Source organism: Scyliorhinus torazame, chromosome 19, assembly GCF_047496885.1.
Source record: "Scyliorhinus torazame isolate Kashiwa2021f chromosome 19, sScyTor2.1, whole genome shotgun sequence".
NCBI lineage: Eukaryota > Metazoa > Chordata > Chondrichthyes > Carcharhiniformes > Scyliorhinidae > Scyliorhinus > Scyliorhinus torazame.
In genome coordinates this window covers 83,673,841-83,700,711 of record NC_092725.1, presented here as the reverse complement: position 1 = coordinate 83,700,711, position 26,871 = coordinate 83,673,841, and the positions used below count along the sequence as shown (strand labels likewise).

At 42.7% G+C, this 26,871-nt stretch overlaps 1 protein-coding gene across 2 annotated transcripts in view; it reads left to right on the top strand.

The window, feature by feature from the left end:
- Positions 1–26,871, top strand: part of mkrn1 (makorin, ring finger protein, 1) — a 101,207-nt gene that overhangs the window by 13,714 nt on the left and 60,622 nt on the right. For both annotated transcript variants that reach the window (XM_072484624.1, XM_072484623.1), the window contains exon 2: positions 23,008–23,136. In XM_072484624.1, coding sequence (XP_072340725.1) covers positions 23,008–23,136 — 129 coding nt within the window. The remainder of the gene's footprint in view (positions 1–23,007; positions 23,137–26,871) is intronic.

The window sequence follows — 26,871 nt, the reverse complement described above, 5'->3', positions numbered from 1 at the left end:
CCAGGTACCAACCCATGCCGCAAGTTCACCCACCTTATTCCGGATGCTCCTGGCATTGAAGAAGACGCACTTTAAACCACCTTCCTGCCTGCCGCGACACCCCTGCAACTTTGAAACCCTACTCATGACCTCACTACTCTCAACCTGCTGTATACTGGAGCTACAATTCAGGTTCCCAAGCACCTGCTGAACTAGTTTAAACCCTCCCAAAGAGCATTAACAAATTCCCCCCCCCCCCCCAGAATATTGGTACCCCTCTGGTCCAGGTGCAGACCATCCCGTTTGTAGAGGTCCCACCGACCCCAGAATGAGCCCCAATTATCCAGAAATCTGAAACCCTCCCTCCTGCACCATCCCTGTAGCCACTTGTTCAACTCCTCTCTCTCCCTATTCCTCGTCTCGCTATCACGTGGCACGGGTAACAACCCAGAGATAATAACTCTGTTTGTCCTATATCTAAGTTTCCACCCTAGCTCCCTGAATTCCTGCCTTACATCCCCATCCCTTTTCCTACCTATGTCGTTGGTACCTATGTGGACCACGACTTGGGGCTGCTCCCCCTCCCCCTTAAGGATCCCGAAAACAGGATCCGAGACATCACGCACCCTGGCACCTTTAATCATTTGTGAGTTACCATCATTTACATTCCTGTGGATTTGCCATATGTAATGTTGAAGCTTTGTTGCAAGTGCAAAATGGTCTTTAGAATCTGAAACTGAAATGACATTGACAAAAATCACAAGGTTCCATAATTGAATAATGATCTGAATGACCTGAAGCTCTGTTTTAATAGTTTTGTGACCTTAATGGCACAGTAAACTTTTGTATGTTACATTATATAACTTGGATCCCAAGATAAATAAAGATTAAAAAAGTTAAACTGATTCTTTTTACAAGAATATTCAGCAGTCTTTCCATCACAGCATCTAGTTCCCAAATGATTTCAGAGTTTCCCCTCCAGTATCCAACATGAACTTTTTTTTCCATGTGCTGATCATTTATGTATGGGAAACCGCTTTGCATCAGTCCGAACATTTTCTATTACTGGCTTTAGCACATGTCACCTTGTCCTACTCCGTTTAGTTGGACAAAAATTCTCACTGGAGCAAAGAAGGAAGCGAGGTGACTTGATAGAGGTGTACAAGGTGATGAGAGGCATCTCCCCAGGGTGGAAATGGATGTCACGAGGGGACATAATTTTAAGGTGATTAGAGGAAGGTAGAGGGGGAGATGTCAGGGGTAGGTTCTTTACACGGAGGATGGTGGGTGGGTGGAATGCACTGCCAGTGGAGGTGGTGGAGTCAGAGTCATTCGGGACATTTAAGCGACTCTTGGACAGGCACATGGCCACACAGTAAATTGAAGGGGTGTAAGTTAGGTAGTTTAGGATAAATGGTTGGCACAACATCGTGGGCCGAAGGGCCTATACTGTGCTGTACTGTTCTATATTCTATCTACAAGGTGCACTGCAGCACTTTAACAAGGCCCCTTCAGCACCTCCCAAATCTGCTACCTCTACCACCTCGAAAGGCAAGGGCAGCAGATGCATGGGAACACCACCAAGTCACATAGCAGCCTGACTTAGAACTATATCGCTGTTCCTTCACTGTTAGTGTATTTAAATCCTGAAATTCTAAACAGTGGCTTGGGTGTTCCCACAAAACATGGATTGCAGGAAGGCAGCTCACCACCATTTTCTCAAGGGTAGTTAGGAGTGAGCAGGCAATGAATGATTGCCTAGCCAGTGACACTCACATCCCAGGAACACATTTTTAAAAATGTTTTTTTATTCCTTGCTAATTCGCTGCCATTTATGGAGTACTTTTGTCGCCCATTTTTCTTCCTACATGCAGGATTCCAATCTTTAATCCATCTTTTTATCTAGCATGCCATGAACATCGTGGTCAGAGATTCACATATTCTAGAAATTACACTTTAAAAATGACGATGAACCACTTTCCAATCTGTAAAACTCCTTGATAAAACAGCAATGTACCTCAATCTATTCAGCCTCTGTTGATTTAAGTTTTACTTTTTTTTTAAAGAGACTCAACTTCATTATAGCAAAGGAATAATATGTACTGTTTTATATAGTATAGCACCTGTTCCTATATTACAGCATTACACCCTTTTGATTTAGCATGAACAATGGTGTGAGATGACCTGTCCATTTCAGTTTCGCTCATTTGATAGCAGTGTGCCTCTGAATTAGAAAATGAATGATCTATGTGCACAAATAGACTGACATTTCAGTGCAGTAAATAATAAAGACCTTATTGCATTGACTATCTGCCCTGTTAAAGATTTCATTGCAGTATCGAAAGGAGAGTAGTTGGTTTCCTCGTGCTCTGGTTAAAATTACTGTTACAGCACGAGCAGATTATTTCGACACTCATACGACTGAGCGGCTTTCTGCAAAATGGTATCTGTGATTACCCATGAGCAATTGCAGTGTGTAATTCATTCTGGTTGAACTGCTTCAGGACATTTTGAGAGGTGAAATGTTACACTTATTTTTGTGTTCTTTTTTTTCTTGTGTTTAATTGGATTCATCACATTCCAAGTGTGACATGCAAAAACCTGGAGTCTGATGTTTACGGTAAATTTAATCTGTGATGGACCTGAGAAAGTTACTGTACATGCAGCTTCTATTACCTAGATTCCCACACTGAGTACTTGAGCAAAGCACCAGGATAGCTGTTAATCATCATAGTTGTTCTCCAGAAGTTCAGATGACTTGAGAATATTATTACAACCAATTTACTAATAGATTATAAACTATGGCAAATCACTGATTCCAGCTTGAAAGTTTCTACTTATGGCCACTCTCTATGTTCCTCACTATCAATTATGTGCAGTTACTAAAGGGTGACAGGAATTTAATATTTTTAAACTGTTTATCTCCCATGGCATTACTCATACTAAGTCAAACTGCTGTTTTAAAAGAGCAGGAATGTATTAGTCTCCTGGTAAGATGAGATGGTCTCCTTTTAAGGTCACAAAGTTGAATTTTATATATAGAGCTGAGGTCATTCAGAGTTTAAATGTTTGATGAGGTAAATATACAGATTGAAAATACTTACAATATTCAAAATCCAAGTTAAAAGCGTCAAACCTTTTCATAAGATTATTTTGTATCTGTAATCTTTTTGAATAACATTTCATAGAATAGAATCACACGGAGACCATTCAGTCCATCGAGTCTGCACCGACCCTCTGAAAGGGTACCCTACCTAGGGTTAGGGCCCCACCCTATTCCCTTAACCCAGTAATCCCACCCACCTAACCTTTTGGACACTAAGGGCAATTGATCATGGCCAATCCACCTACCTGCACATCTTTGGACTGTGGGAGGCAACCGGAGGAAACCAACGCACACACGGGGAGAAAGTGCAAACTTCACACAGTCACCCGAGGGCGGAATTGAGCCCGGGTCCCTGGAGCTAAGGCAGCAGTGCCATCGTGCCGTGCCACCCTGTGCTGCTACTTATATTCAAATTGCAAAAGTGACTAGCCTTCATATATGGTAAGCAAGAGATTCAATGAAACTATATTTGAATAATATGTAAAATATAAGGAAGCAGAAATCGGATATTCTGGCAGCGCCCATTTCGAGAGAAACAGCCTTGGGTCGAAGAAGCTTCATCAGAACTGGAAAAACGCTGTTTTAAGTAAATATATTGACAGGGAAGTGAGTGATAAGGACAAAAGTGATAAATAGGGTGAAAGGCAGGAGAGTTTTCCAGAATCAGCAGCATTTTGGTTTTGACAAAACATAAGGACCTGTTCTTAATCCTTGTCAGTTTGTACATGGCTTTGTACAGTTGATTATATTTTTAAATCATGAATTATTATGCCATATGTTTGAAGAGTTCATACTATTTCAATGGGACCTTTTTTGTATAGAACATGGGCAATTTGTATAGAACATCCAAAACAAGAACAAATTGCAGTTATGTTCACTGTCCTGAAAATAATTTTGTTCTGTTTTTTCCATTTTCTGTAATTTGCCATTATGCATGTTGTAGAAAATTTTGTAAATTGCCATAAAATCAATGGTAAATAGTTCTGGGTGTGGAACATTTTAGAAGTTGTACCAGTCTAGCTTGAGTTTCTTCAGCTAAAATTGATATCTGACCACCTGTATGTATGAACATACCTGAGCTGCAGGCTGCTCCTTCAGAAGTACACAGTGCTATGGTTTAGTTAAGTTTAATCATTTTCATGTAAGTTAAAAGACATTTAAAGGCCTTATTTCCCTCAGCAAGAACTCAAACAAAATCAAAGTTTATTTTTACAATTGCATCAGTATTTTTACTTTTTGATATTTGTTAATGACTTGTAATTAATTTAAATTTCAGTTTATGTTGAAACTGATATATTCAGTTCTTGGCTTAATGATTAAGCAGCAACAAATCAGATGCAGAAACTTCACTTATATTCCCGAAAGGTACAATCCTTGATAGCACACATACTAGATTTACATAAATATAACCGAGATCTCATGGCATTCATCATTATGAGTCACAGTTCAGACCCTACTTTTAACCAATAATGTGGTTGTAGTTTTACAGATTTCATTTTGCCACCACCACCTGCTGCAGGGCGATGTGAAGGTTAACTTTAAAGTAACTGATAACTTGTTTCAGCACTGAGATGATATCTGGCACTTTTAATACTGTATACCAGTGAATCTCCAGTGGTGCTCACATTTTGAGCAAGTGGGTTTGCTTTTTTTCTAACAATAAGGCTATTATGCCATGTAGAGCACAATGTCAGGTTCACTGATTCATAGTGACTTGAGGTCAGATGATTGATCTGGCATTTTCCAGTTCAAGTTCCTCCATAATCATTTAATTGTCAGCAGAGAGGTGAGTGTAGCTGCACTTGGCATCAATGTGTAGTATTCAGCTGTGGAGGCCAAAGGAAAATCCTGCAGTGACTAGGGTCATATCTGGCAAAACAAAATGATGGCTTTGGTCTTTCTGGTGTTAAGATATAGGAAATTGCAGCTCATTCAACACTGACATTAAACTGCCAGTCTTAGAGGAGGGACTTTACACTGTTTTAGAACTGAAAATTTGTGAGATAGTGAAGGTGGTGTCATCAGCATAATGTCGAAGCTGACTCTATATCTGTGGATGATGTTGTGGTGCAGCACGAGAAGATAAGATGTCAAGGCACAACTCTAGAGATAATGGTGATTGATAAGATAAAAGTTGAAGCGAACAAGGGCAGGGGGGCGGGATTCTCTGTCTTGCTGGCGCCCGGGAAACGTCTGGATAAGATTTCACGGTAGTATGCTGTGAGAATTTTAAAGATGACGTAAGGGGGTGGAACAAGGCAAGAAGTGAAAGCTTGTAGTCGATGCCATAATACTTTTGATCATATAAGAAATAATTTGTTGTCATTTGTACTTATTGAATATGTTCTTTCAAACCTTGTTGCAGAAAGGGTTTGCACTATTTGTTATGGAATGGTAGCACCACTGTTACTTTGTAATCATTCAGAACATAGCAGAATGAAGTCTTTGCCAGGAAACTACAAATTGTCATCTTTATCACCTTTCCTGAAGGAAACAATTCCATGTATGCTGGCATGGCGGGGCAGCCTGGGCTCTGCTGGCACGGTGGGCCAGTCTCGGCTTTGCTGGCACTTGGGATGTCCTGCATATGTCACAAGTCACTTTAGCTCAGCTTTTGTCTCTTTTTGCCCATGTCCTGTTTGGGATCAGGTACATGAGTTGAGGGTGAAACCTATTTAAAAACTGTACCAATTTTTATTTACTGTTGCTAGTATGATTGACCAGATGAAACTTACATCTGTGAGTTAGTGAGCTCATGTCAATGTTTTCCAATTTTGTGGTGCAGCACTGTTACCATTACTTTGTGCTGTAAAACGTCCTTTGTAATTTTACAACTTTTCACCACCCAGCGAACCTAGCTGCTTTACAAGAAAAATTAAGCCATTTGAAACTTTGTCTGTTGTTTCAGATGTTATTAGGAGCCATGAAGAATATATTTAGCTTCTTTTGTACAGAGAGGACTGGCAGGAATAATGTATCATTCTGGATTTCTGATTATGCTACTGGAGGAGAACTTTGATGTCATTTTTGTTAAATTAAGCTAAATGTAGGTATGAATAGGTTAAATTCACTGAAAACAGCTGGGAAATGTAGTTCAACATAAATGCAGTTTGGATATTCCAGAAAACATTCATACCGAATTGCATTTGAGACCATGGTGACCCAGTTTAGATTACATGTCTATTGTAACGTTACAACCCCTGGTTATTTTCGCTTGATAGGCTGATGATGCCTTTATCTCCAAACCTGTTGGATAGTTGCAGAAATATGTGACGTAGTTTACTTTTGTTTCAAGGCAGAGAAACAGTGGCACTCCCTCTAATACTTCATACCATTGGACTGCTGCCTACAGTAAACTGCCATTCTCGGTTTATATTTTACTGCAGTGAACTTATCTGTCATTTGGATGTTCCATAGATGTTGCTTTTCTATGTTGGACTAAATTTTTCACAAATTCATTTGCAGGATGTGGGGGTCGCTGGCATTTATTGCCCATTCTTAATTGCCCTTGTGAGGTGGTGGTGAGCTACCTTCTTGTACCACTGCAGTCCCTGTGGTGTAGGTACACCCACCATGTATGTAGGGAGGGAAATTGTAGCTTGCTGTAAAATCTTGTACAGTGAGAAAATTATGAGAGAATGAAATTGTTAAATATTAGCAAACATGCTGGATAGAGCAAAGGCTATGGGTTCTGACAACATCCCAGCTATAGTACTGATGACGCCAGCTCCAGAACTAACTGTGCCTAAAGCAGTTTCTTTTTTTAAAAAAACACATTTTATTAAGGCATTTATGGCTTTATAACAATAAAATATACAAATACAAATGGAAACATAATTCAGTGCGTAAATAGTTCAGTGTGTAAACCCAAAGCAGTTTCAGTACAGCTACAACACGGCATCTATTTGAAAATTGCCTAGTTGTGTTCTGTCCACAAAAGCAGGATAAATCCAATTTGGTTGATTGCAACCCCAACAGTCTACTCTCAATCATCAAAATAGAGTCATAACATTTACAGTGCAGAAGGAGGCCATCCGGCCCATCGAGTCTGCACCAGCCCTTAGAAACAGCACCCTACTTAAGGCCACACCTCCACCCTACCTGTAACCCAGTAACCCCACCTAACCTTTTACACACTCGGCAGTTTTAGCATGGCCAATCCACCTAACCTGCACATCTTTGGATTGTGGGAAGAAATCGGAGCACTCGGAGGAAACCCACGCAGACACTGGGAGAACATGCAGACTTCGCACAGACAGTGACCCAAGCTGGGAATCGAACCTAGGACCCTGGAGCTGTTAAGCAATAGTGCTAACCACTGTGCTACTGTGCCACCGTTTTTTTTTTTTAAAGGCTGCTAAGTTTCTAGACTCTCCCATTCAGCCCCACCTGCGTTTCACCCCCCCCCCCCCTCCAAACCTTTCTGGAGCCCTCAGACCTCCCATCCTCTCACCCCTGCCCGTATGGGCAAGGTGCCTTTCCCCCCACCCCCCCCCCCCCCCCACCATGCCTGACCCTTGGCACTGCTAACCTGCCACCTGGACACATTGGCAGTGCCAGTCTGCCCAGGTGACAGTGTTGGAGTGTCAGAGTGGCAGTGCCAAGGTGCGGGAGTGCCAGGGTTCCACCCCGTCCTTTCCCCATCCACAAACTGATGGAAGGGGTTATTGACAGTTCTGTCAAGTGGTGCTTTTTGGTTCTGCCAGGGTCACTTGGCTCCTGATCTCATTATAGCCTTGGACTAAACATGGACAAAAGAGCTGAATTCGAGAGCAACTATCCTTGATATCAAGGCAGCATTTAATCTAGTGTGGCTTCAAGGAGCCATAGCAAATATGAAGTCTATGTGAATCAGGTGTTGGATTGGGTTGAGGGCGGTGGTGGAATTTTCCTCTAGTTGGACTCACACCTGCACAAAGGAAGATGTCCTTGGAAATCATCATCTCATCCCCATTGCAAATGACTGTTTAGATTTTCCAGCTGTGCCCCATTGAAAATGGAAACATTGCCATGTTTCTGTAAACTTTGCTTTTGATATTTTTTTTATTTTTCAATTTACTTGCATCTTATCCTTTGTGCATTTTTCAGCATTTTGTAGCCACATGTTTAGCTTTTCTGTTTCTGTGTTTGGTTCCTGTTTGAGATTCATTTACAGATTGATGTAATCATTTGCATTTATCAAAATTTTAATTTATATCTTTAAGGCCTTTTAAGAATTCTTTTGAAGATTAATTTCTAGGCATTGTTGCACAAGATTGGTTGGAGAACGTCTATGGCATCGGGGGAACAGTTCCTGGTGAATGTAGGAGAGAGCATACTTACAAACATAAAAATTAGGAGAAAATGTAGGTCATTTTGCCACTTTAACCTCCTCTGCCATTCAATAAGATCATGACTGATTTGATTGTGGCCTCAATTTTCTTTCCTACCTCCATACCCTTTGTGGTCGGTTTAGCTCAGTTGGCGGGACAATTATTTTGTGATGCAGAGTAAGGTCAACAGCACAAGTTTAATTCCCGTACCGGCTGAAGTTATTCACAAAGACCTGCCTTCTCAACCTTGCCCCTCACCTGAGGTGTGGTGATCCTCAGGTTAAATCACCACCAGTCAGCTCATCCCCACGAAGGGGAATGCAGCCTGTGGTCATCTTGGATTATGGCGACTTTACTTTAATTTTACCCTTTGACTGACAACTGCCTTGTCAATCAATAGTCTATGTAACTCAGCCGTAAAATATCCTGAGTCTGCCTCCATTGCTTTTTGAACGAGAGTTCCACAGACTCATGACGCTCAGAGAAAGAAATTCTCCTAATCTGTCTTAAAATGAGAGACCCTTGAACTGTGTCCCCTAGTTCTAGTCTCTTCCACAAGAGGAAGCATCCACTCTGTCAAGTCCCCTCAGGAGCTTATATGTTTCAATAAGATCATCTCCAATGGATACGGGTCCAACCTCTTCCCTCCGAGGATAACCTCCTCACCCAGGAGTCAGTCGAGTGAAACTTCACTAAACCGCTTCTGATGCATTTAAGTTCTTTCTTGAATAAGGAGGCCAAAACTATTTACTGTGTTTTAGATGTGGTCTCAGCAATACCCTATGCACCTGTAGCCCAAAAACTCTACTTATATATTCTGTTCCCCTTTCAATAAACAACATTCCATTTTAAAAATTCATTTGCAAGATGTGGCCATCACTGGCTAGGCCATCATTTATTGCCCGTCCCTATTTGCCCTTGAGAAGGTGGTGTAGAACTGCCGCCTTGAGCCGCTGCAGTACACCACAGCCACAGGTTCCACTTTATCCATGTTGCTTGCTACTTCCTCAAAGAACTGTAATTTGCCACCCCAACTACTTGTTGTACCTGCATACTAACTCTCCCAGGTCATCCAGATCCCTCTTCCTCAGTGTTCTGCAAAAGGTCCCATTGAAATAATATGCTGCTTTTTTTAAATCTTCCTGCAAAAGTGGAGAAAGTCACATTTCCACATTATACTTAATCTGCCAATTGTTTTGCACATTCGCTTAATCTATCCATGTCCCTTTAAGACTCTATGTCCACTTCACATCTTATTTTTCTACATATCTTTGTCTCCTTAGTAAATTTAGCAACTATACATTTGATCTTTTCTTCCAAGAAATTAATATAAATTGTAAATAAAGTTGAGGCCCTGGCACTAATCTCTGTGGCACTCCACCCATTACATCTTGCCAACCTGAAAATTACCCATTTATGCCTACTTTCCGCTTCCTGTTAGCTAACCAATTCTTTATTCATGTTAATATGTTACCTCCTACAACTTAAGCTGTTATTATCTGTAGTAAACTGTGATGCGACACACCTTGTCAACTACCGCCTGGAAATCTAAGTACACCACATCCACAGGTTCCCCTTTATCTGTGTTGCCTGTGACTTCCTCAAAGATCTGTAACAGATGAGTGAAACAGGATTTCCCTCAGACAAAACGATGTTGACTCTGCCTGATTGCATTGAGATTTTTAAGTCCCCCACTATAACCACAAAAATCTATTCCAGCATTTTTCCAATGCAGATATTAAGCTAACCTGCCTCTAATTTCCTGCTTTCTTTCTCCCTCTTGTCTTGAAAGAGGTTCAATTTGATGTTTTCCACTCTTGACTGGGTCTTTCCAGAATCTAGGAAGTTTTGGGAAATTAAAACATTTGCATCTGCTACCTCCGCAGCTACTTCTTTTAAAACCCTAGGATCAAGCCTATCAGGGTTTGGGCATTTTTAATTGTAATGGTTTTCTTAGCATTCTTTCCCTGGTGATTGTATTTGTTTCAAGTTCCTCCTCCCTTTCATGATTCCCACTTATTTCTGGGATGTTAGCTGTATCCTTTACAATTAAAGCCGATGGAAAATATTTGTTCAGTTTTGCTTTTCCTTATTTTCTATTAATACCCCAAACTCATTCAGCAGAGGACCAACATTCACTCTACTTTCTCTTCCTTTTTAAATACATGTCGAAACTCTTTTATTATCTGTTTTTATATTTCTAGTTGGCTCCCTCTCATAGTAAAATTCCTCCCTTTTTCTTCGCTAATGACTGAAAAAAAATAAGGAAAAATAGGATACGAGAGAAAGTTTGCCAGAAATATGAAAACAGACAGTAAGAGTTTCTAAGGTATTTTGAGAAAAGCCGTCGTAGATTTCTAATGTAGTTTTGTACCCTGATGCTCACCGCCCCCGCCCAAGCTTTCAGGTCAACATAGTCCTCCTGTAAATTCCAGGAGCAATTTTGAAATTAATGTACTTCCCCTTGGTTTTTTTAAAATAAATTTAGAGTACCTAATTATTTTTTTCCAATTGGGCTATTTAGCATGGCCAATCCACCGTACCTGCTCATCTTTGGGTTGTAGGGGTGAAACCCATGCAGGCACTGGGAGAATGTGCAAATTCCACACAGACAGTCACCCAAACCGAGAATTGAACCTGGATCCTCAACGTCGTAGGCAGCAGTGCTAATCACTGTGCCGCCCTTACTTCCCACTGGTAATATCATTGAATAGCCTAGCAGGAAGATGGTCTTCTTTGATCTCAGAAAATTGATGTTTTTCTGTTTATGAATTGCTGTAATGTCCAACCAAAGTTGTCACTGAAATAAAAGGTCCCTTTGAGTAAGAACATGTTCATTTGTACTTTCTGCCAGTCCAGTCGCTTTAATGTTTTCTAATATGTTTGTAATATTCTTTCTTCAATCCCTGAAGTTTCTCCTGCCAAAACCACCTTTGATTGACAAGCCTGCAATTACTAGTACTTTTAACCTTATGTTGCACAGCTTAAAATAAAAGCCATGTTTGGAAAGACAATGCCTGTAATTGGATGTTTTTAATTTTCTAGTGAGATTGTTTGAAAAGTTCATACCTGCTGTTGTGTATAACGGAAACTGAGTGACGTGCAAAAACCTGGGTCATGCCTTTCCCTCTTCAATATCTTTCTATTGGAATCAACCACTGTGAGCTGCTTCAGATCACCTTCCTTCCAATGTAAGATCAAAAGTAGGGATATTCGCTGATGATTGAACAATGTTCAACACCATTTACAATTTCTGATACTGAAGCAATTCATATTGAAATATGGCACGATCTGGACAGTACCCAGGCTTAAGCTGACAAGTGGCAAGTAACATTTGCACCAGACAACTGCCAGGCAATGACCATATCCAACAAGAGAGAATCTAACCATCGCCCCTTGACAATAAATGACATTACCAACGCTGGCACCACGGCTGGCTCTGATGTTCAGAAGGGAAGGTCAAAGCGCAGAAGAGTAATAGTAATAGGGGACTCTAGTCGGGGGCACAGATAGGCGCTTCTGTGGACGTGAAAGAGACTCCAGGATGGTATGTTGCCTCCCTGGTGCCAGGGTCCAGGATGTCTCCGAACGGGTAGAGGGCATCCTGAAGGGGGAGGGCAAACAGGCAGAGGTCGTTGTACATATTGGTACTAACGACATAGGCAGGAAGGGGCATGAGGTCCTGCAGCAGGAGTTCAGGGAGCTAGGCAGAAAGTTAAAAGACAGGACCTCGAGGGTTGTAATCTTGGGATTACTCCCTGTGCCACGTGCCAGTGAGGCTAGAAATAGGAAGATAGAGCAGCTAAACACGTGGCTAAACAGCTGGTGTAGGAGGGAGGGTTTCCATTATCTGGACCACTGGGAGCTCTTCCGGGGCAGGTGTGACCTGTATAAGAAGGACGGGTTGCATCTAAACCGGAAAGGCATAAATATCCTGGCCGCGAGGTTTGCTAGTGTCACACAGGAGGGTTTAAACTAGTATGGCAGGGGGTTGGGCACGGGAGCAATAGGTCAGAAGGTGAGAGCATTGAAGGAGAACTAGGGAATAGGGACAGTGTGGCTCTGAGGCAGAGCAGACAGGGAGAAGTTGCTGAACACAGCCGGTCTGGTGGCCTGAAGTGCATATGTTTTAATGCAAGGAGTATTACGGGCAAGGCAGATGAAGTTAGAGCTTGGATTAGTACTTGGAACTATGATGTTGTTGCCATTACAGAGACCTGGTTGAGGGAAGGGCAGGATTGGCAGCTAAACGTTCCAGGATTTAGATGTTTCAGGCGGGATAGAGGGGGATGTAAAAGGGGAGGCGGAGTTGCGCTACTTGTTCAGGAGAATATCACAGCTGTACTGCGAGAGGACACCTCAGAGGGCAGTGAGGCTATATGGGTAGAGATCAGGAATAAGAAGGGTGCAGTCACAATGTTGGGGGTATACTACAGGCTTCCCAACAGCCAGCGGGAGATGGAGGAGCAGATAGGTAGACAGATTTTGGAAAAGAGTAAAAACAACAGGGTTGTGGTGATGGGAGACTTCAACTTCCCCAATATTGACTGGGACTCACTTAGTGCCAGGGGCTTAGACGGGGCGGAGTTTGTAATGAGCATCCAGGAGGGCTTCTTAAAACAATATGTAGACAGTCCAACTAGGGAAGGGGCGGTACTGGACCTGGTATTGGGGAATGAGCCCGGCCAGGTGGTAGATGTTTCAGTAGGGGAGCATTTCGGTAACAGTGACCACAATTCAGTAAGTTTTAAAGTACTGGTGGACAAGGATAAGAGTGGTCCGAGGATGAATGTGCTAAATTGGGGGAAGGCTAATTATAACAATATTAGGCGGGAACTGAAGAACATAGATTGGGGGTGGATGTTTGAGGGCAAATCAACATCTGACATGTGGGAGGCTTTCAAGTGGCAGTTGAAAGGAATACAGGACCGGCATGTTCCTGTGAGGAAGAAGGATAAATACGGCAATTTTCGGGAACCTTGGATGACGAGTGATATTGTAGGCCTCGTCAAAAAGAAAAAGGAGGCATTTGTCAGGGCTAAAAGGCTGGGAACAGACGAAGCCTGCGTGGAATACAAGGAAAGTAGGAAGGAACTTAAGCAAGGAGTCAGGAGGGCTAGAAGGGGTCACGAAAAGTCATTGGCAAATAGGGTTAAGGAAAATCCCAAGGCTTTTTACACGTACATAAAAAGCAAGAGGGTAGCCAGGGAAAGGGTTGGCCCACTGAAGGATAGGCAAGGGAATCTATGTGTGGAGCCAGAGGAAATGGGCGAGGTACTAAATGAATACTTTGCATCAGTATTCACCAAAGAGAAGGAATTGGTAGATGTTGAGTCTGGAGAAGGGGGTGTAGATAGCCTGGGTCACATTGTGATCCAAAAAGACGAGGTGTTGGGTGACTTAAAAAATATTAAGGTAGATAAGTCCCCAGGGCCTGATGGGATCTACCCCAGAATACTGAAGGAAGCTAGAGAGGAAATTGCTGAGGCCTTGACAGAAATCTTTGGATCCTCGCTGTCTTCAGGGGATGCCCCGGAAGACTGGAGAATAGCCAATGTTGTTCCTCTGTTTAAGAAGGGTAGCAAGGATAATCCCGGGAACTACAGGCCGGTGAGCCTTACTTCAGTGGTAGGGAAATTACTGGAGAGAATTCTTCGAGACAGGATCTACTCCCATCTGGAAGCAAATGGACGTATTAGTGAGAGGCAGCACGGTTTTGTGAAGGGGAGGTCGCGTCTCACTAACTTGATAGAGTTTTTCGAGGAGGTCACTAAGATGATTGATGCAGGTAGGGCAGTGGATGTTGTCTATATGGACTTCAGTAAGGCCTTTGACAAGGTCCCTCATGGTAGACTAGTACAAAAGGTGAAGTCACACGGGATCAGGGGTGAGCTGGCAAGGTGGATACAGAACTGGCTAGGCCATAGAAGGCAGAGAGTAGCAATGGAGGGATGCTTTTCTAATTGGAGGGCTGTGACCAGTGGTGTTCCACAGGGATCAGTGCTGGGACCTTTGCTCTTTGTAGTATATATAAATGATTTGGAGGAAAATGTAACTGGTCTGATTAGTAAGTTTGCAGACGACACAAAGGTTGATGGAATTGCGGATAGCGATGTGGACTGTCTGAGGATACAGCAGGATTTAGATTTTCTGGAGACTTGGGCGGAGAGATGGCAGATGGAGTTTAATCCGGACAAATGTGAGGTAATGCATTTTGGAAGGTCTAATGCAGGTAGGGAATATACAGTGAATGGTAGAACCCTCAAGAGTATTGAAAGTCAGAGGGATCTAGGTGTACAGGTCCACAGGTCACTGAAAGGGGCAACACAGGTGGAGAAGGTAGTCAAGAAGGCATACGGCATGCTTGCCTTCATTGGCCGGGGCATTGAGTATAAGAATTGGCAAGTCATGTTGCAGCTGTATAGAACCTTAGTTAGGCCACACTTGGAGTATAGTGTTCAATTCTGGTCGCCACACTACCAGAAGGATGTGGAGGCTTTTGAGAGGGTGCAGAAGAGAATTTACCAGAATGTTGCCTGGTATGGAGGGCATTAGCTATGATGAGAGGTTGAATAAACTCGGTTTGTTCTCACTGGAACAACGGAGGTTGAGGGGCGACCTGATAGAGGTCTACAAAATTATGAGGGGCATAGACAGAGTGGATAGTCAGAGGCTTTTCCCCAGGGTAGAGGGGTCAATTACTAGGGGGCATAGGTTTAAGGTGAGAGGGGCCAGGTTTAGAGTAGATGTACGAGGCAAGTTTTTTACGCAGAGGGTAGTGGGTGCCTGGAACTCACTACCGGAGGAGGTGGTGGAAGCAGGGACGATAGGGACATTTAAGGGGCATCTTGACAAATATATGAATAGGATGGGAATAGAAGGATACGGACCCAGGAAGTGTAGAAGATTGTAGTTTAGTTGGGCAGCATGGTCGGCATGGGCTTGGAGGGCCGAAGGGCCTGTTCCTGTGCTGTACATTTCTTTGTTTGTATGGAAAGGCTAAGTAAACCAAGGTCCACCACACTAAGAAAACAAAAAGGGACGGTCAATAGAGAATTAAAGGTGCTATATTTAAATGCGCGCAGTGTACGGAACAAGGTAGATGAGCTTGTGGCCCAGATTGTGACTGGCAGGTATGATGTGGTAGGCATCACAGAGACGTGGTGCAGGGGGTTCAGGACTGGCATTTAAACATCCAGGGATTCACAACCTATCGAAAAGATAGAGAGGGGGCGGGGTTGCCTTATTAATTAGGAAAGAAATTAAATCAATAGCACTAAACGACATAGGGTCAGATGATGTGGAGTCTGTGTGGATAGAGTTGAGGAACCACAAAGGCAAAAAAACTATAATGGGAGTTATGTACAGGCCTCCTAACAGTGGTCAGGACCAGGGGCACAAAATGCTCCACGAAATAGAAAGTGCATGTCAGAAAGGCAAGGTCACAGTGATCATGGGGGACTTCAATATGCAGGTGGACTGGGTAAATAATGCTGCCAGTGGACCCAAGGAAAGGGAATTAATTGAATGTTTACAGGAGGGCTTTTTGGAACAGCTTGTGATGGAGCCCACGGGGGAACAGGCCATTCTGGACTTGGGTGTTATGTAATGAGCCAGACTTGATTAAAGATCTTAAAGTAAGGTAACACTGAGGAGGCAGTGATCATAATATGGTAGAATTCAATCTCCAATTTGAAAGAAAGAAGGTAGAATCAGATGTAACGGTGTTACAGTTAAATAAAGGTAACTACAGGGGCATGAGGGAGGAACTGACGAAAATTGACTGGGAGCAGAGCCTAGTGGGAAAGACAGTAGAACAGCAATGGCAGGAGTTTCTGGGAGTAATTGAGGACACAGTACAGAGGTTCATCCCAAAGAAAAGAAAGGTTATCAGAGGGGGGATTAGGCAGCCATGGCTGACAAAGGAAGTTAGGGAATGCATTAAAGCAAAAGAGAAAGCCTATAATGTGGCAAAGAGTAGTGGGAAGTCAGAAGATTGGGAAGGCTACAAAAACAAACAGAGGATAACAAAGGGAGAAATAAGGAAAGAGAGAATCAAATATGAAGGTAGGCTAGCCAGTAACATTAGGAATGATAGTAAAAGTTTCTTTAAATACATTAAAAACAAACGGGAGGCAAAAGTAGACATTGGGCCGCTCCAAAATGACGCTGGTAATCTAGTGATAGGAGACAAGGAAATAACTGAGGAACTAAATAAGTACTTTGCGTCAGTCTTCACAGTAGAAGACATGAGTAATATCCCAACAATTCAGGAGAGTCAGGGGGCAGAGTTGAATATGGTAGCCATCACAAAGGAGAAAGTGGTAGAGAAACTAAGAGGTCTAAAAATTGATAAATCTCCGGGCCCAGATGGGCTACATCCTAGAGTTCTAAAGGAGATAGCTGAAGAAATAGTGGAGGCGTTAGTTATGATCTTTCAAAAGTCACTGGAGTCCGGGAAAGTCCCAGAGGATTGGAAAATCGCTGTTGTAACCCCCCTGTTCAAGAAGGGAACAAGGAAAAAGATGGAAAATTATAGGCCAATTAGCCTAACCTCGGTTGTTGGCAAGATTCTAGAATCCATTGTTAAGGATGAGATTTCTAAATTCTTGGAAGTGCAGGGTCAGATTAGGACAAGTCAGCATGGATTTAGTAAGGGAGGTCATGCCTGACAAACCTGTTAGAGTTCTTTGAAGAGATAACAAATAGGTTAGACCAAGGAGAGCCAATGGATGTTATCTATCTTGACTTCCAAAAGGCCTTTGATAAGGTGCCTCACGGGAGACTGCTGAGTAAAATAAGAGCCCATGGTATTCTAGGCAAGGTACTAACATGGATTGACGATTGGCTGTCAGGCAGAAGGCAGAGAGTTGGGATAAAAGGTTATTTTTCGGAATGGCAACCGGTGACGAGTGGTGTCTCGCAGGGTTCAATGTTGGGGCCACAGCTGTCCTCTTTATATATTAACGATCTAGATGATGGGACTGGGGGCATTCTGGCTAAGTTTGCCGATGATACAAAGATAGGTGGAGGGGCAGGTAGTATGGAGGAGGTGGGGAGGCTGCAGAAAGATTTAGACAGTTTAGGAGAGTGGTCCAAGAAATGGCTGATGAAATTCAATGTGGGCAAGTGCGAGGTCTTGCACTTTGGAAAAAAGAATAGAGGCATGGACTATTTTCTAAACGGTGACAAAATCCATAATGCTGAAGTGCAAAGGGACGTGGGAGTCCTAGTCCAGGATTATATAAAGGTAAACGTGCAGGTTGAGTCCGTAATTAAGAAAGTAAATGCAATGTTGTCATTTATCTCAAGAGGCTTGGAATATAAAAGCAGGGATGTACTTCTGAAGCTTTATAAAGCATTAGTTAGGCCCCATTTAGAATACTGTGAGCAATTTTGGGCCCCACGCCTCAGGAAGGACATACTGGCACTGGAGCGGGTCCAGCGGAGATTCACACGGATGATCCCAGGAATGGTAGGCCTAACATACGATAAACGTCTGAGGATCCTGGGATTATGTTCATTGGAGTTTTGGAGGTTGAGGCGAGATCTAATAGAAACTTACAAGAAAATGAATGGCTTAGATAGGGTGGATGTAGGGAAGTTGTTTCCATTAGCAGGGGAGACTAGGACCCGGGGGCACAGCCTTAGAATAAAAGGGAGTCACTTTAGAACAGAGATGAGGAGAAATTTCTTCAGCCAGAGAGTGGTGGGTCTGTGGAATTCATTGCCACAGAGGGCGGTGGAGGCCGGGACGTTGAGTGTCTTTAAGACAGAAGTTGATAAATTCTTGATTTCTCGAGGAATTAAGGGCTATGGAGAGAGAGAGCGGGTAAATAGAGTTGAAATCAGCCATGATTGAATGGTGGAGTGGACTCGATGGGCCGAATGGCCTTACTTCCGCTCCTATGTCTTATGGTCTTATGGAGTTGGAGAACCGGTTGCAGAGGCAGAATCTAAGCATCATGGGGGTGTATGTGGGGAATATGTTGGAGAAGCTGCTGGGAGAGTGGGCATTCGCGCGACCTCTGGAAGTGGATCGAACGCACAGGACACTAATGGGAATGAGCCGCCGAGGGCGATGGTGGTGCGAGTGCACCGATTCCTGGACAAGGAACGGATCTTGAGATGGGCCAGGCAGATGAGACGCTGCAGCTGGGAGGGCAGTGAACTCCGCATGTATCAGGACCTGGGTGTAGAGCTGGCCAAGAGGAGAGCGAGCTTTAATAAGGTTAAGCGGCCCTCTTCAAGAAGGGGGTGAAGTTTGGGATGCTGTACCCGACGCGCTTGTGGGTGACCTATGAAGGCCGGGAGCTGTATTTCAGGATGCGGAGGAGGCGATGGAGTTTGTCAGAGACAATGGACTGGCAGGGGAAGGAGGACTTTGAGATGCTCTTGCGCTGTGTTTCTGGGATTGGGTTGTGTCACTGTTATACTGTGTTTGGGGCCAGTGTTTTGCTTTGGTTTTATTTCTGTTCTTTGGTGGTGGATGGGGGAGTTGTTCTCTTTGATTGGGTCTGGGATGGGGTTGTTGTGTTTGCACTAATAAGATCGCTGAGAGGTGGGGGGGAGGGGGGGGGGGGAGGGGGGAGGGGAATGGAAAGATAAGAATCTGGGCACCATGGGCGAGGGCTACCAGGCTCATAGAATGTAGAACATACAGTGCAGAAGGAGGCCATTTGGCCCATCGAGTCTGCACCGACCCACTTAAGCCCTCACTTCCACCCATCCTAACCCTTTTGGACACTAAAGGCAATTTAGCATGGCCAATCCACCTAACCTGCACGTTTTTGGACTGAGAAAAGAAACCGGAGCACCCGTAGGAAACCAACGCAGACACTGGGAGAACTGCTGACATGCGAGGGGTTTCTAAAAAGTGGGAGGAGGAGGATCGATGACTGGGCGCCCGAGGGCAGGCCTGAGGAGTTGTGAGACGCGAGCTGGTACCGGGGGGGGGGGGGGGGGGGGTTACCAGGCGGAGTTGGAGAAGGAATTTGAGCTGCCAGCTGGGTATGGGCTCCGCTATCTGCAGGTGAGGGACTTTGCGCAGAGGCAAGTTTCGACCTTCCCCCACCTGCCGCTCCAGGGGCTACAGGTAAACATTGTGTTGAGAGCAGGAGTGGGGGAGGGGAAGGTTTCAGATCTACAAGGAACTGATGGAGTGGGAGGGAACCCCGATAGGGGAGATGAAACAAAAATGGGAAGAAGAGCTGGGTGGGAATTGGAGGCCGGATTATGGGAGGACGCCCTGAGGCGAGTCAATGTATCCTCGTCGTGTGCCAGTCGTGGCCTGCTGCAATTCAAGATGGTCCACAGGTGCACATGCTGTGGCCCGGATGAGCAGGTTCTTTGAGGGGGTGGAGGACGGGTGTGGGTGCTGTGCCGGGGGGGGGGGGGGGGGGTCCTTCAAACCACGTCCATATGTTTTGGGCATGTCCGAGGCTGAGGGTTTTTTGGCAGGGGTTTGCTGATGTCATGTCAGAAATATTAACGGTGAGGGTGGTGCCAATTACAGAGGTGGCAATTTTTGGCGTGTCGGAAGATCCTGGAGCACGGGGGGTGAGAGAGGCCGATGTTTTTGCCTTTGCCTCCCTGTGGTCCAGAGACTACTAGGGTGGAGGGACTCTGAACCCCCAAAATCAGGGGTTATGGGTTAGTGACATGGCGTGGTTTCTCAGACTCGAGAAAATCAAGTCTGCTTTGAAGGGATTGCTGCAGGGGTTTGCCTGGAGGTGGCAGCTGCTCATCGACTTTGAGAAAAATTAAGTTGTCGGTGGGGGTGGGGGAAGAAGTGAGGCATTGTGGGGGGAGTTGAGTAAAGTTAGGAAGACCAGTGGAAAGGGATGCTGGGGAAGGAGGTCCTGTTTCTGCAACCCTTATTGGGAGGTGTTGTTAATCTTGATTTGTTCCCCTTGATACCTGGTGGTTAAAATTGTTAAAATTATAAATGCCTCAATAAAATATTTTCTTTTAAAAAAGCCACAGAAAATGAGACTGCAATTTGTCCCACTGATGGATCCAGTCATCCTCGGGTGACTGTGTGCAGTTTGCACATTCTGTCCGTGTCTGCGTGGGTTTCCTCCCACGGACCAAAGTTGTGCAGGTTAAGTGGATTGGTCATGCTAAATTGCCCATTATGATGGGGTTGCGGGAATAGGGCAAAGGATTGGGCCTAGGTAGAGTGGTCTTTCTAAGAGTTGGTGCAGACTCAATGGGCCAAATGGCCTCTTCCTGCATTGTAGGGAATTCTATGATTCTCTATCATTGACCGACTGGGCTGTGCAACTAATGCTGTCTCTGTTGTAGCTGTGCTAATAGTACGAGCTGGGTGACACACTTTAATTATTTGATTTTCTTTCCAGGCATGTAGCTTGTTATCAGTATTATTGTTCTGGCTCACTTTTTTCTGACATGCATGAAGCACAGTGGAAAGAATGGATGCTTTTAAGCATGCAGCGACAAGAAGACATTTCAAGGGCTGTATCTACAGTTGATGTAGTATGCAGAATTCATTCAGTTCAGATAAATCACAGATACTCGTTTTTTGTCAGTCCTTTTGAAAGCAATGTGCACAAATTGCATAAGTCTGACTATACCTTAAAACATTGAAGGCTGTTTAGTTAATTAAATTAACATAATCTGACTGCTCAATGCATCAGTATTTGATGAATAGTGGATCTTGATCATAGATTTTGCTGAGGAATTACAGAACCTGACCAGGGAGGATTGGAATTGAAATATGAAGGCAGTTATTTTTGCAGAGATGAGCCATATTTTGCTTTTTGTGCCTAATAGTTTACATGTTCTGTTTTTCTGAATATTTATTATGTGCATGTTTTGAAACTATTCAATGTTAAATTGAGACCTTTTATAAAATTACAGAAATTACAACCCATCTCCACGGTCCAGGATTAGCCCCAATCCCATTCACCAACATCTTCTCTGAATCCTTTTTTAAAATTATCCTTTTTGAAATACTTATCCAATTTGTTTTTTAAATTAAGCTGTTGCTTCGCTGGCCATTTGTTTAATAACTTTCATTCCGAAAATAAGCTCTTCTGACTTCTCTTTACAGTGATAATGATCAATTTGTCCAACTTGCTAATGGATCACAGTAAATTACTGATTAATGAAGGCCTTGCCCACTTGTAACTAGTTTAAAAAAGCTATTTGCCCTGAACCATTTTTCAGTGAAAAGTTCAATTCTTTGAGGTTTTGTTCAGAATTATAATGTTGCTTTTAGGGTGTAATTTTAGATAAGGTAAAGTCGCCATAGTCCCAGATGGCCAGAGAGCTGACGGGCGGTGGTTTTTTTGAGGATCGCCACACCTCGGGCGAGGGGCATGGTTGAGAAGGTGGGCCTGCATAAATAACTTTGGGGCAGCACGGTAGCATTGTGGGTAGCACAATTGCTTCACAGCTCCAGGGTCCCAGGTTCGATTCCGGCTTGGGTCACTGTCTGTGCGGAGTCTGCACATCCTCCCCGTGTGTGCGTGGGTTTCCTCCGGGTGCTCCGGTTTCCTCCCACAGTCCAAAGATGTGCAGGTTAGGTGGATTGGCCATGATAAATTGCCCTTAGTGTCCAAAATTTCCCGTAGTGTTGGGTGGGGTTACTGGGTTATGGGGATAGGGTGGAGGTGTTAACCTTGGGTAGGGTGCTCTTTCCAAGAGCTGGTGCAGACTCGATGGGCCGAATGGCCTCCTTCTGCACTGTAAATTCTATGATAATCTATGAAACTTCAGCCAGTACGGGAATTGAACCCACACTGATGGCCTTGTTCTGCATCACAAGCCAGCTGTTAAGCCCACTGAGCTAAACCAACCCCCACTACTCACAACTAATAGAAGTGCCTAGAACCTGAAGCAATTCTACAATTGTGGCATGAACAATGTATTATGTAGACACAGTGTACCCCTATGTATAAAACCTGAATTATTTTTGTGCTCCTGTTTCTACCTGTACTCGACCTATTGAAGACCTGTATATTTGCAATTCTAAATCCAATTTTTTTTCTGTTCAATTAAGAAAAACTCTTTCACCGTGCTCTGATTTACTTTTGGAGTTAAAATATCTTGGTCATTCAACACCTATTGTTTAAGGTGTCGTTCAATGCTTACAAAATTAAAAGTTAAAAACATTTATAAAATTGGCATTTTAGCTTAAATTACTAAAGATTCGTATGTGGTTACTTTATTTCAGACTTTTACATATTGTGACATTTTGTAGCTTTACTTAGAGATTGTTTAACTTTGAAAGCTTCCCTTAGAACATAAGAGGACTTTGTGCTATCGACGATATCTAAAATAGTGCAGCTTCAATATATATTTTATCATCACATTCAATAATATTGAAAGCCAAATAGTAATTCTTCCACTTTCAAGTGTACCATTGGAACAAATGATGACGAGTAAGGAGTCTAAAATTTACAAGTGATCAGAAAAATAAAGTTTGATTTACTGAAGTAAATGAGACTTTTTAATAAAGACAGAAAGTTGTGGAAATAAACATGTCTGGCAGCATCAGTGGGGAGAGAACAAAATTGAACTTTCAGGTTGGTGACCTTTCATCTAATGTATCGACTAATACCAACTATAAAACTCTACTTGTAGGTACTTCATGCATGGCGTTTGCAAAGAAGGAAACAACTGCCGCTATTCCCACGATCTTACAACCAGCAAGCCTTCACTGATTTGCAAATACTTCCAGAAAGGGTGCTGTACTTATGGAGACCGCTGCAGGTAAGGACCACCAAGATTAAAGTTTTTCAGAAACCTTTAAAAGTGGAAGTGTTTCTGGGGTTGATGGTGAAATGTGATGGTGCTCCATACTATGCCATAGAATGGTATAGTGTCATTGTGCATCTGTTCTCTTTTAAAAATGATACCTTATATTTTTATAATTTACTGAGATATATTCTTTTGTGCTCTGTGCCAAAGATCACTTCCATAAGCAAACTCTTGCTACCTCCAAAGCAGATTCTGCAAATAAATATGTAGAGTGGGTCAGGTGGCATTACCTATGACCGGGCAGAACTATTTTTTAAAATTGTAATAGATTAATGAATTGATTGGAGCAGACTGAAGAATAAATACTGTATAATGTAGGGATAAACTATAAATCTGATTTATTATAAATAACATATTGGAAAACCAATACTGCAGATTTCCTTGGATGTATGATAATCAAAAACGTTTTGACAATGAATACTGCCAAATCTTTTTGTGGCATGTCACCTTAACAATGAGGCCTTTAACTATTTTTCTATTTTTTGACAAACCTAGAGAACTCTCAAGGTGACATCACACTTTAAGAATTGCCTCTTATAACTATTAAAATTCAAAATTTTAAATATCAAGGTTTCGATACAAGAACCAAGCTATCAAATTACAACATTGGATTTCTAGTCTTGGCCTGTTTTTATTATCAAGTGCTTGTCTTGGGTTATCAATTTCAAGTAGAAGAAAACAGCCTGTGCTCAGTGTTTTTTTTGCCTTGCAACTTATTTACATAGAGGATTAAACCTGTACTTTGAATACCATAGAATAATGCATATTCTATTCAGCTATAAAAAAGACAGATTGCAGTAATCATAATTAAAGTGACCAAGTACATTTGATAAATATTTTTTTTTTAAACTTGTACATGAAGGTTTAGATTTGAAATCTGACAACCCTTTGTTGTAATATTTTGTTGTCAAAGAACATATTTTAGAATGTTTGGAATGTTAAACCCAGCCATGTTTGGAGGCTTAATATAAAAAAATGATTATCAATGGATTGTATGGCCTTTTCTTTTCCTGACTCTACTTTTAATTTTCTTTGTTGGGATACTTAATGAGTTTGTGAATCTGGGACCATGGGTCATTTTTTTCAATTTCTAGCAATTGATTTATGGTGGAATTTGCCAATGATCCTTGGATTGCCAATATGAAATGTTCATGTCTTTGTGGCATGTGCTCTGTATGTATGAGTATCAATAATGAACTTCCTAGACTTGCCATGGATGAAAATTGTGCAAAATCTCATAGCATGCCACCAGTTCAAAACATGAATTGTTAATATTGCTTACAGGCACTGAGCATTAAATCGTTCTGTGAAAAATATTCTTGGTGGTTTTTCTCAAGTTGAATAATGGTATAGATAATTTATTGTATTTATGTGTATGTTGATTATATGAATAGCTAAAAGAATATTTGGCTATGCCATGATTGATCATGTGCCACCTGAGTTCTGTTCAATTTTAGTTGCATCTAATTCACAGAGAGATTTGTGTCCATTTCATTGAGCTTTGTGATGTGTCCAGAATGGCTATCATGACCATAAGAGACTTAATGGTTTAAGTTTCATGGTCACTGAAAAGCAAGCACTCAGAAAAAATTACACCCTCAATCATGCACAGTGGACTTCAGTAGTTCTTGAATAACTGTTCACAAAAAAATGACCTTTTTTAAAAGGGCGTCATTAGGAATGAGAAAACCGTTAGATGCAGTTTTCCATTTTAGAGCTGCCACAATTTATTTCCCAACCTGTCCTATTGCCTCTTATACCTTACATATCCTAACCAGTGCCTTTGTCACTATCAAATGCCTCCCTTCCCTTTTCAACAAGTTGAACTTTCCATTTTGTTCCCCATTCTAGTTATTGACTTGTTATTTCAAAATGAGTTTGAAGTCTCTCTGCTTGAGACTTCAAGGGGCTGGTTTAGCACACTGGGCTAAAAAGCTGGCTTTTAAAGCAGAATAAGGCAGGCCAGCAGCATGGTTCAATTCCCGTACCAGCCTCCCCGAACAGACGCTGGAATGTGGCGACTCGGGACTTTTCACAGTAACTTCATTTGAAGCCTACTTGTGACAATAAGCGATTTTTATTTCATTTGAGCGTTCGTTGAACCACTAAGTTCACAATGAGCCAGTAGAATTGGATATGGTATGCTGTATTGTCTTTTTATCTGCAGCAATGTATTCAACATTTCCATTGATGAGCTAAAGGTAAGTAAAATGATAAAATAACGAGCAAAGAGCAAAAAAAGGTATAAGAGAAGACCCAAATGGGAGCAAACTGTCAAAGAAGGAGCACAGTAAATAGTAATTAGAGAAAATTCAGAATAAGTTTGGAGATTCTAAAGAAGTAATAATGAAAACAAAGATAAATTTAAATACACTGCCATGAGTCAGCAAAGAAACAAAAGTAGCTGTGAAAAAGCATAAGAGGAAAATTGTGAAGTAGAATATAAGGCTGCATTTAAGCTTTGACATTTACATTGATGCAAAATGATTTCAGGTACTTCTATCACTGCCACCGACAATTGTACCAAGACTGTTTACACCTTAAAACACTGTATAATAATCTTTTAGTGTCACAAGTAGGCCTACATTAACACGGCAATGCTGTGAAAATCCCCAAGTCGCCACCTTATGGCACCAGTTTGGATACAACGAAGGAGAATTCAGAATGTCCAAATCACCTAACAGCACATCTTTCGGGACTTCTGGGAGGAAACTGGAGCACCCGGAGGAAAGTCACGCAGACATGGGGGGAGCGTGCAGACTCTGCACAGACAGTGACCCAAGCTAGGAATCTAACCCTGGTCTCTGGTGCCAGTGACCCAAGCCAGGAGTCTAACCCAGATCCCTGGCACTGTGAAGCAATGGTGCTAACCACTGTGCTACCGTGCCATCCAGATTTACAGCTAATGGCGAGTGGTAGTAGGAGGAAAAGAAGAGTTTTTAATGTAATGGCGGTCCCTGTACCCAGCATACATAGTGACAGCGAAACTATCTTTCTCTGGGATTGAATCTAATTTCTTCTGTTGCCATGTGCTGAAGAAAGACACCAAAGTCAGATACTGCTGGCTGTGGGTTATGGGGATGGAGGTAAGTGAGACTAATGAAGAGAATCGGGCCCCATGAAAATGTTCAGGGTTATGCCTGGGTTGCTAAAACCACTGGGGCCTCTAGAGAATTGTAGGAAGAGGGAGATTGGGGAATGGGTGATGCGTGGAAGATGGAAAAGGAGATTAGGAAATCTTCAGGGTGGCAGATGAAGACTGAAGTCTTAAAAGGAATCACAAGAACGTTCGCCCCTCAATCCACTCGGAGATGGCCTTTTGAATAGCAGCTGATGCTGTAAATATGTTGGAGACGATTCAGAAGAGATTTACTTGATTGATACCTGGAATTAGTGGATCATTTTGTGAGGGTAGTTTGGACAAGGTGGGCTTGTTTCCTCGAGTTCAGAAAAGTCAAGGGTGACGATTGAAGTATATAAGATTCTGAATGGTCTAGACAAGGTGTATGTGAAAAGGATGTTTCCTTTTGTGGGTGCGTCCAGAGCAATGCGGCACTGTTTTAAAATTAGGGGTCACCCTTATCAGGCAGAGATGAGGAGACATGTTTTCTGAGGGTTGTGTGACTTGGAACTGTCTGCCTCAGAAGGTAGAGGAAACAGGTTTGTTGAATGATTTTAAGGCAGTGG